General features: G+C 27.8%; 1 protein-coding gene across 1 annotated transcript; it reads right to left on the bottom strand.

Annotated features, from left to right (window-relative positions):
• mfas (midline fasciclin) lies at positions 1–18,626 on the bottom strand. The gene is made up of 17 exons (XM_088187501.1): positions 18,462–18,626; positions 13,588–13,695; positions 13,451–13,525; positions 12,868–13,017; positions 12,717–12,807; positions 12,498–12,647; positions 9,692–9,792; positions 9,484–9,625; positions 9,354–9,420; positions 9,150–9,296; positions 8,937–9,064; positions 8,399–8,513; positions 8,139–8,336; positions 7,928–8,073; positions 7,494–7,670; positions 341–506; positions 1–280 (listed from the first exon to the last, which is right to left on the bottom strand). Exons 1-17 carry the CDS (start codon positions 18,524–18,526, stop codon positions 102–104), a joined length of 2,205 nt encoding a protein of 734 aa, XP_088043627.1. The 5' UTR covers positions 18,527–18,626; the 3' UTR covers positions 1–101.
• Positions 18,627–20,487: the final 1,861 nt, after the last annotated feature.

Raw genomic sequence — 20,487 nt, 5'->3', positions numbered from 1 at the left:
ATAGCGACTGTGAATGCGAATGAAGATTGAACAAAGCTTTTTCATTCTAACATATTTAGTTTGGCCATCTTTGGAACATAAAAATATAATATAGTATAACATTAACGGCTTACCGTATCCGTGTGATGAATTACTCCGTTCCTAGCCATGTGATCAGTAGAAGTCAGAGTAGAACCGCCGATCATGTTAATGCCCATGGATAGCGTTTTTCCACTTAAAGACTTGAGTTTTTCATCGAAAGGCCAAGGAAGATCAGTCAATCCAGAAGTGCACGTAACTCCTATAAATATTTTTAATTAGTATGTTTTCAACGTATGTTAAATAACTAATTAAACAATACCTTCTAGAACGTGTTGTTTAAGCAGGCGATCGATTTGTTCCTTGTCCAATTTTAGTAATTCATAATCAGCGTCTTTTATTTTAGAGAATGCCTTATTTGTCGGCGCTACAAATGTAATGTTCTCGCCGGATTTTAAAATTTCCTCTACTTTGGTTCCAGGTAAAAGCTGAAAGGTGTATTTAAATGCGAAATAATTTTATTTGCAAATGCAAATCATTCAATTCCTCCAAAATATTATTTAAATAATATTAAACGAAAGCCTTGTCCATTGAATAAATATGATGCTCGTTGACTATGTAAAAAAATAAGATATGATTTAAAGAATATGAATATTGAGTTTTCAGTGAAAAAAAAATACTTTTTTGTAAATATAAGTAAAATCATGAAGACATTACAAAAATAAATATAGTATGTTCTAAAAATATATAAAATAACTAATTGATTTTTAAGTTACACATAAAAATTAGATCTTATATCAATAGCACCTGTACATAAAAATATAATAAGTTTTTAATGGGTAGTGTAGCATATTTATTATTAAAGCTTAATAAATTAAAGTTAAACATGCTAAATATAAAATGTTAAAACATTCAATGATGCAATATAAAATTTCCAATACAATAAGCATCCAAAATATCACAGATCTCATAAAAATAATGTATTTAAGAAAATATATTCTTAAGCATTGGATTCAGATTTTTTTTTTATTTTAACTACGTCTAATGAAAATTTTCATAATGACAATTTCACAACTAATCACAGAATAACAATTATTTGTTCAAGAGAAAAGCTTATTTATCAATTCTTTATAGTCCTATGGTTCTTTATAATTATTTTTTTATAAACATACCCCCTAATAAATAAATTGATATAAAATATTGTCTTGAACAATAACATCTTAATTAAGAAAGACAAATCGACTTTTTCTGTTACATTGCTAAGGGTACTATATGTATTATAGTAATCACTATTTCGTTATTGATTTGAAATGATCTATGATCTTAAGATATAAAAAAATATGTATACAACCCAATTATAAAAAAAAAAAATTTAGTACCATTAACCATTATTATAATCTACTATTTTAAATAGTTAGTATTATCATAATTTAAACTAAAGTTTAGTTTAATTATAATATAAGTAAAACATAAAATGCAAATAGATAATTTATATTTTTGATCATCAAACTATCTGTATTTATGTCAGTTACAATATAAAAATAATATATGTCAAATTTTATATTAAAATAAATTAAATAAGATTTTTTTAAAGCAGAATTTCTTAAATAATAGAACAAAGCTTTACCCTCAAAATTGTGTCAATGTTGTACTTGAATATATTTTAATAATTAAAATATAGACTAATGATCGTAAATGTATATATAGTTAATGTTGTATCATTTATTTTGAAAATGTCTCAAAGAATTGTATTTTTTATGAAAATTTCAGATGGATGCAACTATCAACATGTATAGATACAATTTTTGCTAGTATGTTCAATGACTTATGCAGATAAAAATAACATATATTTAATTTTATAAAAATAGGAAGCAAACTTAAATCATAGCTAAACCTACAAAAGCAAAAAAAAAACAGACTTTTCACATTCATATTTTTTGTAAGATAACTTTCAACGAATTGAATGACTTTGAAAAAAATGAGCGATAGAAAGTATTATCTTTTAACCTTAAAAATTAAGTTCGTATCTCTTACATACGTGCGAATTTCAGTCGTTTTTTCTTTCACCTTGTTAGGACATTTTTCCGATATTAAAAATATTTACTCTTATGTGAAAGGTTAAATATAAAAGGCATCTAGAGGTTGAATTGAACGATTTATCTGTTGCCATTCAGAAGCTGATTGTTGAAGAATATTTAGAAGAAATGTTTAAGTAAAATTATATCCTATTTGATTCCATTAGTAATTGTAGAAAATTAGTTATTATATTTACTAGGACATGTTTCGTGCGTTCTTTCAAATAAAAACAATCGTTATATGTTGCATGTTGAAAAATACGTTTAATTATATGTTAACACAGACATATTTTTATATTAAAAGTAGATCGTCAATGCAATTTATTATTTTATGAAACACGTGATCCATTTTTTTCTCTAGAAATTAAAAAAATAATAATAGTGAAATAAGTACTGTGCTTTATATTAAAATGAACTATTTTTAAAACTCAAATCAAAAAAGAAATGATAAACAGATTATTTATGAATAGCTAAAATTTAAGATAAAGAGTTAAAAAAAGTTATATTGCTAAAACTGAATAAATAATATCGAAAGCTCTCTAGAAATACAGTTAAAAATGTATTTTATCAAAAATGAAAATCGCAAAATTCTCAAGATCTATTTAGAAGCTTATTAAAGTTTCATTGAATCTTTGTTTTTTGCACATGCATTAAACGTGATCAGTGCATAGTGCCTGACTTGTTTTTGAGTTATATAAAGTTTGCTGTCCAGAGGTCGAAGAGAAGATAACATTAATGAGAACAGCGCAGTCCTGAAAACAACATGTTTACAGCAACTGCAGAAATATTTGCAGAAATAATTGGCAAATACCAGTTATAACGAGTATTATCATTAATTAGATACGATAACTGCATTGTCCAATTGCGGACTTTGAGTAAACGCTTAACTTCAGAAACAGATAAAATAAAGCAAAAGTTCATAGGTGATGGGGGGTCAACTAAATTTAAAAGAAGTGATAGGCGTAGTGCGAATATTAATCTCATCGTCTAGCTAAGAGATGTTCTTTCATCAGTTTTGCGAATTAAATAAAAAAAATATCGTGCATATGAAAGCAATGTCTAGTTGAACATTAGTACCTGAACTTATTATTCTTAAAACAACCCAACTTTTTATTACTTAGCTGATGTTTTAACGTCAAATTTTGGATCGCGGTATATAAAAATGGAAAATAAATTTGAGTTTAGAATTAACAAATATACGTATTTTTATAGTAAAATGTTGATAAAATAATGTTGTTTAATATACAAATAACAAATTTTTAACTCTGTGGCATTTACAACAATTTACGTATTTTTAACACTTTAAGGTCGATTTACGCGGCGATATTCGCATGACCATTCAAATTAGACATTGACATCATTGTTGACAGAATGGCAACTGCATGAATATCCACCGCCAAAAGATGTCGGCTACCTAGAACTAAAACCGGTTCTAAAAGCTTCCAGAAGTGACTAGAACTCATAAACCATGCACCAAGATCAGGTGGAGGAATCGCAATATTTGTAAATAAATCAAACAACATTTTGATTTATTTACAAATATTTACACAACTAACTTAGAAACCGCCGAGATGCAAATTAAGCATAAAAATAAGATAATAATTGTCGCATGGTATAGTTTCCCATGATATGAGATCTCAACGCCAGACACGTGCATTGGAATTGTTCCGATGTGAATCAATCTGGGATGACACATTTCAACTACTTGAACCATACAATTTTAAACCTTCCAAAATCAGCAATCTAACGAACCGCATGACGTCATCGATTTTAGATTCTGCGTTGGTTAAGGACAATGCTCAGATATCAGACATGCAAGGCTCTGTCCTTGGAACACCTTCCTGTGTTTTTTTACATTGGAGGATGAGGAAATTGTCTTTGATTATAATAATGATGATTGGAAAGGTTTCAAGAGTATTGTCAAGTCTTGGGCAATAGAACTATGCCTCAACAGACACTAATACTATCGACGATGATATTAATTATTTAACAACTATCATCAGTATCGACGCGTAAAAATATTCATAATTATAGGGTAAAAAACTCCGCAATTAAAAACTTTAATATGCGCTTTTTCTGTATCGTACAATCTTACTAAAAATTTTAAACACCGATGTAAATAGATCGATAAAAAAATTGAGGCATCAGCGGTAGACACGGATTTAATTCGCAAAATTTGCTCACAGAAAATTTTATATGTTATTAAAAACTTGAAATAACACGTTGATTAAACACCTTCTCAAAATTTGAATATATAACTTAACGAACATTTTTAACGACTGCCTATTTTTGGGTATTTCTCAACCGTTAAAATTCATCCAATAAAAAAAACCGATAAGGATAATAATTATTATTTAGTAAAATATTTGAAAAGATAATACTTATGCGTTTAAAATAATCTTTGGGGAATAAAATTATTAACGAAAAGTTTGGTTTCCGCGAAAATCATCTTAATAGTTCAACGAAGCACATATGCGCTAATTTTAATATGAAAAAAAGTACAGGACTTTTAATGTTAGATATAGAAAAAGCTTTCGACAAGTATGGCAAGGTGATTTGATTCATAAACTATACAAAAACAAAAACCCGGACTATGTTGTTTCACTAAATAATGAACATTCTGGGGTTCTCATAGCTGGGGTTCCTCAGGGAGTTATGCTCGGACCGTTCCTCTTTATCTTGCATACGAACAAAATCCAAAAATAAAAAAATACGCGTTTATCTGTCGAAAACAATCTATTAGAATGTTACAAAATGGCAAAGTTGCACGGTTAGATGCCGTGCGAAAGTCACCACGTACATTGACCGTAAAGTGTTAAAACTAAAAATATATTTATTTTAAAACTACGCGATTCTAAATTTGATGGTAATAGATAATATGTGTTTGTGTATCTAAACACTGACATAAAACATTTTTTTTCCTGAGTTTTGAGCTTCTTTAAAATATTTTAATTAATTTGATATTAGTAGCATCTGTGATTACAGCGCTAAATAAATGTTTTTCTGTAAATACACAGTTTAACTAGTCTTTTTTTTATATGAAGTTGAAATGACGAAACGCACAAATTTGTGCACGCTGTATTTACATGCAATAATTTTCAATGCGCTTCTCCGTAATAATTTTAAATCAAATAACAGACATTTAACTATCCGTTTGTGTGATGATGAACGCTAAGGCCATTAAATCGTTAATTTCATACTTATGAAAGGGAAATAGCAACGCGTTTAGACAAAACAGACAAATTTTGAACAGACAACTTATTAGCATGTTCTTTAACAGCTCGCAATGATCATAAAAACAACCATTTTATGGATGCAATAAACAATGCGTTTCGCTTATTCGTTTCATGGATCGAATATGCAAGCGATGCAATTGGCCAACCAACATGAACATCTGTGATTTGATACATATGTTTCGAATCAAGAGTATATAAGATCTGACACTATGTGACATCGCGATATTCATACGTGAGATTATAAAAATGTAAATAAACCTAATCGTGATGATCTATTGGAATTATAATTATATATTAATCACTATTTCCAATCTTTCAAATACGATATAAATTGCAGAGCACAAAGTTTCTACTAGTATTCAAAATGTTTATGTGTATATAAAGAAACATAACATTGCAGAAAAAATAGGGCAATGATTTGATTATGTATATATACTAATTACTATTGAGAAGTTTTTAATATTAAAATATATTAATCCAGGACCACTACTAATCGACTCGCTATTAATAAGAACATGACCAATGTTCTTTCTCGAAGGCGAAAGTAAATAATATTACATATTGAACAAAGACAAAGGTCTAATAAGATCTGTATTATACAATAAAAGAGTAGTTCCGATTCTAATTATCGACATTAATCAGAGAATTAATGACTGAAAGGAACGTTATAAGCTAAAACACTGTTGTACTGAATCATTTTTTTCAAATCTTAGAAAACCGAGAAAAACTTTCCTTCGACTAAGAGTTCAAAAATATGTTTTATTAAAACGTTGTAATCATCAAAAACATGTTCAAGACAGTTTATTAGATGATTTGATGTGCAATAAATATTAAAAAATAAATTAATAATAAAACAATTGAATATCAATTACATTATGAAATTTTCATTGCATAAAAAACAAGCAGACGTTTAATAATAATTTCAACTATATAGACCAAAAGTTGCTAAGATCATGTCGCAGTCAGTAATGTAGCGCTTTGACTCCAATGGGACGTAATTTTAAATTGCTAGAGGAGGAGTACTGTGTGGATTAACAGTTGTTCAATGTGCGCTTTGATTCTAGTCAAATGAAATGCAAAGTAATGCAGTTAATAGCATTAGTAACAATTATTAATATTTTTAGCTAAGAAATTGCATTGTTCATGCATAAATATTTTGTAATTTTTAGTACCATTACACATGGAAAACTCATGCCTTCGTTCTTAGCAAATTTAAAATCAAACAAATATTATGAACATAATATATGTTATTTGATGTTAATATAAAGTACGATTGATAAAATATGATCTAACAGTAAGTGTATGAGGAATATGAGCATAAGTCATTCCATTATTGAATAATCTAGTATTTATAAGAACAGTGTTATGTCAATAGTAAATACAATAAGTGGCATTCAACTAAGAATGAACATAAAAATGATACTGTTGTTTTATAGTAAAATGATGCAAAACATTTACTTAAATATATTATATAGAATATTCGAAAAGCAAAGAAACATTTTTTTTATGAAATAGATCATCTGTAATTAAATCAATTATTATCCAAAAGCATTAAAATATTTGAAGCTGGACCTAACAATATTTTATATAAAAATGTACCTCTATTTAAGATTTATTGAACTTTATGTATGTATATATTTTTTTAGTATTAATATAAAGTATCTAATACTACCTGTATCGGTGACTTTAGGTGTGAGAAGATTCTTGAAAATCAATATAATAACAACCATAACCCAAGAACGTGTAACAGATTTATCTATAATATCGATACATCGATACATTCTTAATATTTTGTTATATATGTAATATTTTAATTGCAGAAATAAATGTAATACATATGAGAGAGAATACGCTTTATAAAAGCTGTGTTTATAAATCTACCTTAACAAAGCTAGTTTTTTAGTAATTTATCCAGACGATATCTAGGACATTAATGCTGATTATTAATTGATTAAAGTCTAAGTAATCTAATGACAAATTATAGTTATTTTTCGACTAGTGATATTAAATAATATGTGCAAATAATACTATCTATGATCATTCAAAAATTGTACGCAACTTCTATTCTATTTTTTAAAATTAGTTTGGAATCTAAAGTTAGGTTTATGATACATAAATAAGTACATGTATTGAAGCATATACAATGCTAATTTATTTTACTCACTCCGTACAGCGTGCTAAGTTCCGGAGTGTTTTTTACTTTGTCCAACATTGTTCCTGTGTATGGAACTAAAATTTTGTCAATCACGTGCACGATGTTTCCACATTGTTGTATATCAAATTTGATCAATTTTGCACAGTCTATTGTGGCACGATTGTAAATATGAGGAAACATTGGCATCTGTAAAGAAAATAACATTGAAATTTATTATTAAACATATAACAAAAAAGATCATTGGAGCATAAATTGGATATGATATGCATAAGTTTGATGAATGGAATATTGTGAAACAAATCCTCTGGCATTTTATGCTAATGGAATTAAACAATTATATTTTTTAAGAAAATTATATTTTGACTCAATAAAATATAGATGAACGACATTTTTACCTAATAAAAATAATATTAATAGATGTTTATATATAAATTAATAATTACCGTTGAGTACAAATTAATTCTTGAATGTGTTTGAGTACCAATCGATTGTTTTATCTCGTTGTTCTGAAAATCTACACTCGATTCTGCTCCATCGATGATATGATGAAATATTATTGGATTAAATTCACTAGCATTTTCATTGTCTTCTGTCAAATAAAAAAAAAGTTATATATTTAAAAAATAAAAATAAAATAAAAATCAATTAATTTGCCTTTATTTCCTTCAACGAAATTTTGTAGATTATATTTGTCTTTGTGATCCAAAAAATAACGTTTTATGGCCATGTTCGTAGGAGCCATTATAGTGAGGTTGTCGAATTGATCCAACTTGTAAAGCAAATTGGTTGTTTTCAGTAGCTGATGAAACATAGTGAGGTTGTGCTTCAAAAGCATAGTTGAGATTGACGTAACTGAAAATGCAATAAAAAATTAGCAAAGCCTAACAAATACAAATTTAATTCATTATATTCACCCGATTCAGGGATGATAACTTCATCAATAATATGCACGACACCATTAGTAGCTACCACGTCGCTTTCTAATATTTCAACACCTTCATTCAAGTAGTAGCTAAAATTATCTTCACCCTGAAAAGAAAATAGTTTGATTAGCTAGCTATTAAGACTTTAGTTAATCTATCTTGATAATTATAACTTAATTCTAGACACGATAAAAAATTATATTCAATTTGCGAAATATCACATTTGATAAATAAATTAATGTGAATATCACTTAATCAATTATGGAATGGATAGCTCTCGAACTGACTGTGTTAACGCAAATAAAGTATAGTCGATGACGATGCAAAATATTATTTTCATGAAAGGTCTAAAATAAATTTAATAAAAATCAGTATTAATTTCAACTCAAAAGGAAAATCTGCACTTGAATTTAAAAATGGCTGTATGTCTCAAAAATTTAGACAACGAACTCTTTGAATCGCAGTTTTTCAAAACATATCTTCAATTCATTAACAAGTTTATGTTTTTATTTATTACAATAATACTTACAGATTGTTTAGATGTAGCATTCTCGCCCAATCTAATAAATTCTCCCATTGTATTTTGTACAACATTTGCTCCTAAAGTAATTTGTTGGGTACATAGATCATGTCCGATTATATGATGTTTCAAAACGTCTGAAAATATGTATTGTATTAGTAATAGATAAAATAGATGTTGATAAATTGATTGGCTCTCTTTTTATAATCTAGAACTATATACTTAGAGCGCAGTTGTTTCCTCTTGTTAGCATCAACATTAGACGAGGGTGAGTTTTCTCTAATTTTTCAAAAGCTTCGTTTGTAGGAGCCATCAAAGTCCACGATTCTTCATTGTCGAGAACTTCAGACAAACCGGCGATTTCCAAAACTACAATTAAAAAGCATTATAGAAATAGTTCAAATCAAAGTATATCAAAAACCTTACTATCTTTCAGTGACGACAAATTCTTTCTGCTCTTAACTATCGACATTATTGTTTTTGTGACAGGAACCTTTGAACAAAAAAATTAGAGTTAACATATATATGTATAACTATAATTAAAAAACTGCTTTACCAATTGTCTATCTATTGTGTGAACAACACCATTAGTTGCGAAATTATCAGATTTTATAACTTTCGCACAGTTCACTAGGTAAACATTTTCATCATTACGAAGTACAATAACCTTGACTTTCATTATAGAATCGTCAAAAAGACTGAAAGAGAAAATTGTTTTTAAGAAAAAAAATTATCCTATAAATCTATTTTTTTTAAATACAAACCTATTCAACATTTCCGGTTGGAGCATTTCTTTATAGCCGCTAGTAATGTGACTCAAAAATATATCATTCATTGTCAGATCGCTTAAATCAGCACGATTTTTCTGTAATTAACATAAATAATAATAATAACAGTATCGAAATAATTTAAAGACACATTTTACTAATATTGTACCAAACACTCTGTATTTCTTTAAATTAAATAAAGACCATCGTGGTTATTTTTTTAAATATATAAAAGAAACACATAAATGAATATTTAGTAAGAAAGAAAAAAAATATAATATATAAAAGTTGTATAATACGAATTAGACATTAATAGACATTAATAGAAGCTAGAAACGTAATTTCAGCTTTTTCCAGGGTAGGAAACAAAGGTTGGCAATTCAATGGTATTTTTTTTTATTATTATCATTTTATTAAAATTCATAGTATTTCATTAAATGACTGCGCAGATTCAATGGGGCGTTTCTGTTAAAATCCACGTCAAAAGCAATAAAATCGTGCCATTGCAGTGGAGCTTAGATTATTTTTATAACAATATTACGATTCACAATAATTGAAAATCGAGTAAAGCATATCGAAACCGAATTTTGACCAATAGGAGAGCGCAAAAAACAATTATCCCTTTTCAGAAGTCAAAAATCCACGTCAAAAGCAATAAAATCGTGTCAGGAGTGTCGCAGTGAGTACTCTCAGTAATCCAACGTTAATATTACGACTCTTATAATAATATTACAAATTAAATGAGGAACATATAAACCCAATTTTGGTCAATAGAAGGGCGCAAAACCAATTATCACTTCTCAGAAGTCAAAAATCCACGCCAAAAGCTATAAAATTGTGTCAGAAGTGTGAATTTACCATTTTTTATAGCACTATTTTGAATAACATGAAATGATTTTATTTTAAATCTACTTCTAAATTCCCAAACGCAAGACATATAATATATATTAGATGACTATGAATGTGTGTATGAATCTAGTTTTATAAGATAATATATTTTAAAGCCTGTAAAATTAATAATACTTTAGTTTGGGTCATCTTTATTTATTATTCTGCGAAACAACTATATGTAAATTTCCATAATTTTGAACTTTTTTTCATGAAAAAATACATTCTGGATATTGTGTCTCTGGGAGCTCGGTTCTCTATTTTTTTTAATAATAATACGTCTTACGATAAGTGAGAATCGAATAAGACACATCTAAACCGAATTTTGAATAGGAGAGCAAAAAAACAATATCCCTTCTCAGAAGTCAAAAATTCATATCAAAAGCAATAAAATCGTGCCGTTGCAGTTGGAACGCTCTGTAATCTACCGTTCATCCTATCATATTACAAATTAAATAATATTACACATTAAATGAGGAACATATAAACCGAATTTTGACCAATAGGAGAGTGCAAAAAACAATTATCACTTCTCAGAAGGCAAAAATTCACGTCAAAAGCAATAAAATCGAGTCGGCGCCGTCGCAGTGGGAACGCTCGTTACCGAGCGTTCCCACTGCGACGGCGCCGACTCGATTTTATTGCTTTTGACGTGAATTTTTGCCTTCTGAGAAGTGATAATTGTTTTTTGCGCCCTCCTATTGACCAAAATTCGATTTGAATACACTTTGACCAATACGTTCATGTCAGAATTCGGTGAATTACTACCGACTAAAGGTGTAGAAAAACTATGGAACAATATACGAGATGAGACGTCTGTCTTTACATCTTCTTTCACTTATATTCCCCTGAGAGATGAGTTAGTTTGTATTTTGAACTTGATCTAATAAAAAAGTATAATTAGTTTTAGAACTTTCATTAGATTAGGTTAGGGTTTGAACAGAAAATGTGTGTTTCGCAACTGTAAAATTAAGCTTCATAGACATTTTAGTGCAGCATATTATTTTACTAGTTAAATTATATTTTTGCTTCGAAAAATAAATCTTCTGGTGAAAATGTATTTGGATAAGTTGAAATCATATAATTTTAGTTGCAACTGGCAAATAAATTATATTTCTAATGATAAAAATAATATAAATCTACCGATGAAAATATATTCCGATTCAATTTCACTTAAATAGTAAATTTAAAAAAATATTTTCAAGAGAGATTTGATTTATTTTGATTTTTTTTTAGGGATGATCCGAGAATTTCTGGTTTAGAATTAGGGACGTCATTTCAGATTTTTTTATTGTAGTGGCAAAAGTTTGCCTTCTGAGAAATGATCATTTTTTATGAACCATTAAGTCTTTCTTCTGTATAATTTTAATATATACTAATTAATCCATAATTCAACGGTAATGATCATAAGATGAAATACTGAAACTATTGACAAAAATATTTGATACAACTAAAAAGAAGCTATTTTTTAATACAAAAAACAGCATAATATTTATTAATATCATACTCTTAATTAATAACTATAATAATATTTATTATACCTTAACACTTTCTTTGAGTAATATCACAACTTTCATTAAGCACCATTGAAGTATAATGGAAAAGCATCACTTTGATTTAGTTATTGTTATTATATAATATACAGTTTTATTGCCTAAGATATCAAAATATAATAACTGAGAATTTATGAATCATTTCATTGCTTTGGACCAACTCTTTCCAATGAAGATTAATGCGATGATTAAAAGTGTAAAGATAGAGCTATGAATGATATACTAACTAACAACACTACGACAAATGTCTCTATTGCATTCAGAGGAAATAGTAGAACTTTCTCTAGATATATCGTTAAATGTAGCGAAGATTACAACGCTTTATGACATGTATGTATGTACATATGTATAATATCTCATACCCATAACTGTTGAGAAATATCATCAGGCGGTAGAAAAACGGTTACATTTCCATTCTCCAACACGTTATACATTTCCGTGCCGGTCTGCAGGAACGTATTGCCATTTAATTTCTGTATGGTCTCTACCAATGGCAGCATCTCAAAATCGAGCTGTGAATATTGCAATTATTGTCACCACAATCATAATTTACTTTTGCCGCAAATATATCATTGGCTTACCTTTTCGCATTCCGAATTACGTACCAACTTGAACCCATGACAGCATTGGTGGGTTATGGTTAAAGTAGTAGTCGATGATCTGGTTTTAGTTCTAAATTTGATTTTAAAAACAGTTAATATGATATAATAAATGATTAATTCAGAAACTCACTTTACAACGCATATAAACTGCTTCTTTCGCTTGAAGCAAGTTTTAGTAACGCAAGGTGTAAATATGTTTAATAGGTTCGATTTTGTTTGGCTGATAATTTCTGGGCTTTCAATTTCTTCTACTTCTTTTTTATCAACGCACACGTTAGCTCTGAAATGGTGATTAATTTATGTGTTATTTATTTATTGCTAGCATATGATTGATATAATCAATCCAAATAATTATAAAAAAAAGTAAAATGGTTTTAAAAACCCGTTAAGCAATAAATAAGCCATGTCTACCTAAATAACTAATAATTATACTCGCAAGAGGAAAAGCTTCTTTTATTGGTTTTATTTTGCACAGCTTCTGTTCCAAAACAAGAATTGCTTATAATAAGTTTATGGAAGTTTTTAAATCATATTTGATTATCTTAAGCGCAACGTGTTAAAGAAAACTATAAAGGTCGAATTTTTACGACTCAATGAGAGTTAAAAAGTTAAAGTACAAACAACATTTTATCAATTGAAGATATATTTGACTTATACTCTATTCATAATATATTGTTAGTTTAAGCTAAGATAAAGATAAATATGATACTAACTTTTCCCACCAACTCTTTTTTGTTTTCCTTATCTCATCGAAGAAACGGTCTATAATGCTCATCTCGGATTTGTCGCTGAAAAAAGTAAAATAAGATATATTCACGCATAATGATAAATACTTACGGTTTTAAATTACATCTCTTCATCGCTATCAATCTCTTGGCTTGCTTTGGGTCTGATCTCAATACGCCAGGTGGAAAAAAACATCGAGTCATTTTTAGGCGAAGACTTTTCCAATTCATCACTAAAATTTAAAAAAAAATAACATATAAATAAGTATTTTATTATATAAACAACTGTAATATACATTTAAAATATGTAATAGAACATATTTTAAAATATGTATTTATTAATAGCATTATAAATACCATTTTTAGAGACTATTTCATGAAATAAAAAATAATATTAAATGTGTAAATAACTAACATTGGTAAAGATCAAGAGACGCTTGATAGATCACTTGACAAATAAATAAATGTTGTCAATCTTATATGTGGAAACGTGATGCATTAAATAAGCTTTTTTTGGATTGAGAAAAAGTGACACTCTTTAATGATTTTAAAATAAATTTATACGGGTCAGATGAGATGCACTGCATTCGACGTTAAGATTGCGAAAGACGGTGTACTTCTTATATTCCGAAATGGAAGGTATCCACTGCATCGACAGAACAGGATAGATGTTTCTGTATCATGTCATATCTATTAAATTAATTTCGATCATGCCTTAAATTAAATTTATATCTTCACACAGAGTGCTGCGCATTACCCATTGGATAATGGGAAGTGCATCGGATGTTGCAATCATGCGAATATTTATTTATTCAGATGCGAATAATATCGTTCATTGCATCAATTGCTTGCTTTTGCGCTGCGGGTATTCATCCTCTGTACTGTCTTAATTGACTTTGACAAGCTCTGTTGTCATATGACACACCCACAGGGAAATCACATAATTACAACCGATCATGTTATCGTTTTTCTAACAGGACTTGAAAGGACATTGAAAACCTAGCTTTGAATAATCTAGTAAATTATTTTAATATACGAAACGATTACCAAAATGTCTTGTAATAATCTGTATATGTACACAAAATATGATTTTTATAATATTTGGAATGGAGTGAAAAATAAGTAATTGTACTAATTTAGTGGAAGATCGACTATCCATATATAATCAACTGGAACAGATCTTGATTTTAAGATAGCATTTGAAAACGTGTCACATAAAGTTATTTAAAAAATGAATAAAATTAAATCCAAATAGTTTAGAGTTACTGATGTAGTACCACAAAGATCACATCATGGACCGATTTTATTTAATTTATGTACAAATGATTTTTTATTTGCCGATGACGTTAAACTGTATTTTTCTAAGTTTCCTTATTCTACAAGTAAGACAATAATAAATTGGTTCGATGATTAATATATTTTAGAGGGATGTTATCGCAATACTCAAAAAACATGTCTTTCACAAAATTCGAAAGCATCACTACTTATTTAGTAATTTTTTTACAGCTGTGGTCAATTGATTTTGATTATTAATAATATAGAGAGCTTTTCAAGCGTTGGAATTAAGTCGTTTAATACAATCAATTTATATATTTTTACAGAGATCAATCCATAAGCTGTCATACACCCCCAAATCATCACATAAAAAATATATATATATCAAACTATATATAGGCAAACTCAATCAACAATTACAATTAGAATGTAGTGAAACACCAGACTTAAATCAAAGTCTGTAAGTCAGTGCTATCTATTTTAATAAATATAAACTATTATTACAGTCACTACTACTACTAAACTACTGTTATTAAATGTTACAATGAACGATCTAGCGCAATGAACGTCACATCTTCGACTTTTTATCCAAAACACACAGACGCTGGAACTAACACAGCGATACGGTAAGAGTTAACAACCAGTTACTGTGATAATACATATATATATTAGACAAAAAAACTTGAAATGAGCATTGCCGCTTTAACAAGAGAAGCAAGAATGTACAGTCCGTCCAAGATATGAACGCTCATCGTATTGGAGAGAAAATATAATATGGTGACCATGTGAAATTACAAGTGCAATTAATTTTTACTTTTTTAATTTAATTTGTTGAGGAAAGTGTAAAATATCACTTTCTTGCTTATTTTGTTTATTTATATACATATTTAACTCAAAAACAGGATAGCAGTTATGGAATAACTCTCTAGGTTGAATATCTGTTTAATATAATTTTTTTTTAAATATCAATAGAATATTACAGTAATTGTTTTATTGATTATAAAATTACACAACATAACAATAATTTATAATAAAAATATAACACAATATAATTTTTAATTAGTAACTTTCTCCTATTGGTGCAAGCAAATTCGCAGAAAACCGCTTTTCCCTCGCATTCACAAATAGAATGCTGATGCACTATTGCAGTACGAATTTTTAATGTATTAGCATAAAAATTGGAAGATGTGTCGTTCACTGATCTAGCGCAATCATCGCGATATTGATTCGAGAGATATTGCAATTATAATTATATATTAATCATTAACACAGTAAAAATGTATTCTTTTAAAGCTTTGTGTATATTGAGAATAAAAGAGTATTGTGTATTTAGCTTCTAGCTTCTAGAAACCAATTAAAAATTAACGTTAAGCATCCTTTGGAGGATTGCCTCTTATCACAGCAACGCACAACATATATCTACCGCGCAAAATTTATTAAAATATAACTATAAATATTTATTGTATGATCTAACATAATTTTAAATACATATTCATAAAATAAATAATAATATTTAAACGCAAGCGGCAAAATACAGTAAAAACGCACATATCGTGCAGTCGACATTAGTAGTTCAATTATTGTATACGTGTTAGAAAAAATTGTATAGGTCGACACTCTATTGTGGGCGCATAATTAAGGAGAAAAAATGACGCCATTCAACCGTCTTCCGAAAAATGACACAAACGTTCCACTTTAGCACTCGAGTGCTTAATGATATCGCAAACATAACGGCTCAACTCGGATAATAAACCTTGTTTCATAGAATGAACCGTTGACCCTGCGACGAAAGCGCCATTTTGGCTAAAAAAAAAACAACGACGCCATTTTGGAGAACCGCTGCGAAAAATAGTTACATCCCTTCGCCGCCATCGTTCTTGTGGCGCTGCGAGCTTTCTTACATTTATTTAAGAAAAATGATTAAGTATTTTTTCTCCAATAATTTAAATACATTATTAGCTTATTTTAGATAATTATACTTTTTGTACGTTAACTTTAATATCACCAGCAGATTTTTCAAACATTAACGCGGATGGATTAAGCCTGAAAATCGGCCTACTTACACAGAAAGGTGATTAATCATAATTAGTCTAGATTAATTATTAAATTCAAATTTAATACCTTTCACCAATAAACTGTTCTTATCATAATGGAAAATGGCAAAATTTTATTGGATGTGTAATGTAGGATCTTAAAACAATGCAAATGTACATATTTTTTATATGTACTGTATTAATAAACAGCTATTTTAATTAAATTAAGTGTCGATTTTTATTTGACTGCGCAACAAAAATCTTAAAATCGGTCCAATTTTAACATTATACTAGTGATACTCGGTCACACAAAAAAAATACATTGCATATATATAATATAATTTGTGATTTTTAATTCGAATTATGTATATGTATTGTGTGCATCTCTAAAGATGTAAGATCATCATCTTGAGCATGGTCTAGATTTTATTAACATTAGCAAGAGAGATAATAGATAGAACATGTGCGATATGCAAGCCTTTCTATCTCTTAAATCTTAATATGAGGATCGCTGATTAACGAACGAAATAAAATACTAGAAATTTGATCATTAAGTCACTCAAAAAGGCTTCAGAAAAAAAAATATATTGGGCATGACATTTATTTTCAAAGCTTCGAGTTAGCACTACTAATTTTAATATGCAAAAACACTAAATTTATCAATAATCCTCATTTTACAATATAAAAGCAATTATTATTTTTACACTGATTTCTTTCATCAACACGATCAAAAGCATAAACAATGACATACTAATAGTGTTTTTAGTTAACGTATTATATTATAATAAAAAAATAAATGTAATATTTTTAAGCATAACAGAAATATGGCATATTTGATTAATATGTGAAAAAGCTTAGTGTCACATGAAAAAAATATATAAAGGTATTAATTCAGCGAGAAACTTTTTTCAATATTAGAAATAATTGTTTCGCTTCACATAACGTTTTTTTAAGATTTTTTAATTTACCTAAGACAGTGTTTTAATAACCGCGATTCAATCTATATATATATATTCGCAAACATTGCTGAGATGAAAACAAGAAACCTCACTTGATGATGATCGCCATAAGTATCGTACATAAACCAAGAAAATTTATATTTAAACTAAATAAAACTTAATTCTTAACTGCAATACTGTTAAAATTATATAAAAAAAAATCATATTTATTTTAGGTATATTCATGCATAACAGAAACATTTGCTTATGTAAATGTTGATAGCAGCTAAACACTGAAAGATCAATATAATTCTGGTATATAATTCCAGATTGAAATATTTTTTAATGTTCTCGTTCTCTGCGTTTTGATACAATTTACACAGCATCTAAAGGAAGATGTTCAAACCGTAATACTAAATACTAAAACTTCAGATCTAATATTTTATACCAAGGCATAGATACATATGGATCAAAAGCTACTATTATCATAAAAACTGTTTCAACCGACATATAAAATCTAAGTATCATATGCAGATGTCTCTCTACTACTTCTTAATAATTCTAAAAAAAACATAATAAAATATATTGTAAAACTTTAAGCTAAAATATTGTTTATAAAAGAGTAGCTTTTGCAATCTAAGCTCTTAATTATTATAACGCAGCGAGTTTTAAAAGTAGAAAAGCAGCGAATATATATTTTACGTTTAAGTGAAAATATGTATAAAGATGCAGATGTGTGAGTGTATAGTTTACCTGGCGAGGGTGCCTATGATCAAACAGGTGAGAAGAAGCAAAATCGATACTTGAACGAACTTCATCGTTGACGATCCACAGCGTGGACAACCAAAGAATGCAGCCGGCGAACCTCGACTGAAGATTGAAGCCGTTTCACTCTATATATTAAAGGTCAGCGTTCCTAAACCATCGGTTGTCGTAAGAAATAATTCGAAAACATTGGTACGCAATATTTTTATGCCGAAATTATATTTTAATTAAAATTGAAAAGTTTTACCTACGAGTGTATTTTAATAATTTAAAAATATAAAGCATACAATGAAGGGATTTATTAAAAAAAAAAAGATTTTTGTATTTGTATATTATTTGAGCTCTACCACAATCATTCGGATATACTTCTTCGGTTTATGGCGAAGTATTGCATGTTTGAAAGGGAAGTATTGTAAAATTAGGAGATTTTTAAGATCGAATAGCCACTGAAATTTAAGCTTATTTAAATATTAAAATTCAAACAATATCTACCAATATTGATTTATTATAATTGAGTGTCCAATGATACAATAAAAAAATTGGAAAGCTTGGAAGCATAGGATTTGAGTATCACGCATTTAATTGTAACAAATGCGAGAATTTTTATAATACATTATATTAATTGAAAACAACTCCAAGAATTACTGATTATTTCATTGTATATATAGAAAAAACATAATGTAATTAAGTTAAAAAAATAATGATCAATTAAAAAAATAGATTAGAATATTATGTTAATAATGAATGGATATTAATATGATATAAAACAATATTTATATTCAAGTATATTGTAGATAATAAAATAAAAAGTACAACTCGATACAACCCAAACTCATCATTTAATGATGATGGTAAAAATGGTTTAAAGAGAAGAGATAAAAGAGATAAAATATTTAAAATAATAAAAACGAAAGGAGTAGAATATATAGTTTTAAATGAAAAAAGGAAAACATACCAACAATACAGAAATATGGCAGTCAAAGCATTAATAATAGATAAAAATGGTATGAAAAGTCGATAGATGAATTAAAAAATGATTCAAATAATATGTGGAAAATAATATAAAAATGAATTAATCCTACTCAGAGAAACGACATAATAAATATGGAGATTAATGGAAATATATATAAAGATCCTCATATAATAACAGAAAAATTAATACATACTACATTGAGAGTATAGAAGAGATTGTTGATACAATTATAAAGCATTAAATGTAAAATTTAGTGAATTTAAATCAGTATCTTTAGAAGAAATTCACAATATAATTAGTAATATATTAAAAAAAGGAATCGGTACTGATGAATATAATTAAATAAACTTGGGAAATACTACGTACTAAATTACATTATATAAATAAAGCACTCACTGAAGCATAAATATCTGATAATTGAAAGATTACTAGTATTATATCCATACATAAAATAAAAAATAGTAAAAAGATTACGAAAATGAGACCAATACCATGTTGCCTTGTATAGAAATAGTAATCAAACAATTAAAGGTTTTCATTATTTCTTAAAACATTATATAACAACAGTCGGGATTCAGAGAAAAACATTCTACTGAGACTGCATTACAAATAGTTATAAATGATTGGTTATTTTAGCCAAAGATACAAACAAAACACTGGGACAGTTTTCTTGTATTTCAAGAGAACTTTCAAAACAAAAGACAAAAGAATAATGTTGATGAAATTAGAATATAGCGATTTAAATGAAATAGTTTTAAGACGGTTTATTAATTATTTAAAAAAAAAAAAAAATGCTTATTCTAAAAAGAAAATAATATATCACGGAGCACCACAGGGGTCTAAATTAGGACTATTACTGTTTGTATTATATATTAATGATATAATTAATAATATATAAAAAAATTAAAATGACACTTTAATACATTGCATAGGTGTTATTTAATGTATTAAGTATAATAGAAATATAGTTATTAAATAATGTGCTTTAACTAAATGTATGTTTATTATACATTAAGATAATAGTATAAAAATAGTTGGACA

Source organism: Plectrocnemia conspersa, unplaced genomic scaffold, assembly GCF_051122295.1.
Source record: "Plectrocnemia conspersa isolate PC_06_02 unplaced genomic scaffold, ASM5112229v1 ptg000006l, whole genome shotgun sequence".
Taxonomy (NCBI): domain Eukaryota; kingdom Metazoa; phylum Arthropoda; class Insecta; order Trichoptera; family Polycentropodidae; genus Plectrocnemia; species Plectrocnemia conspersa.
This window is presented reverse-complemented; position numbering and strand designations above follow the sequence as displayed.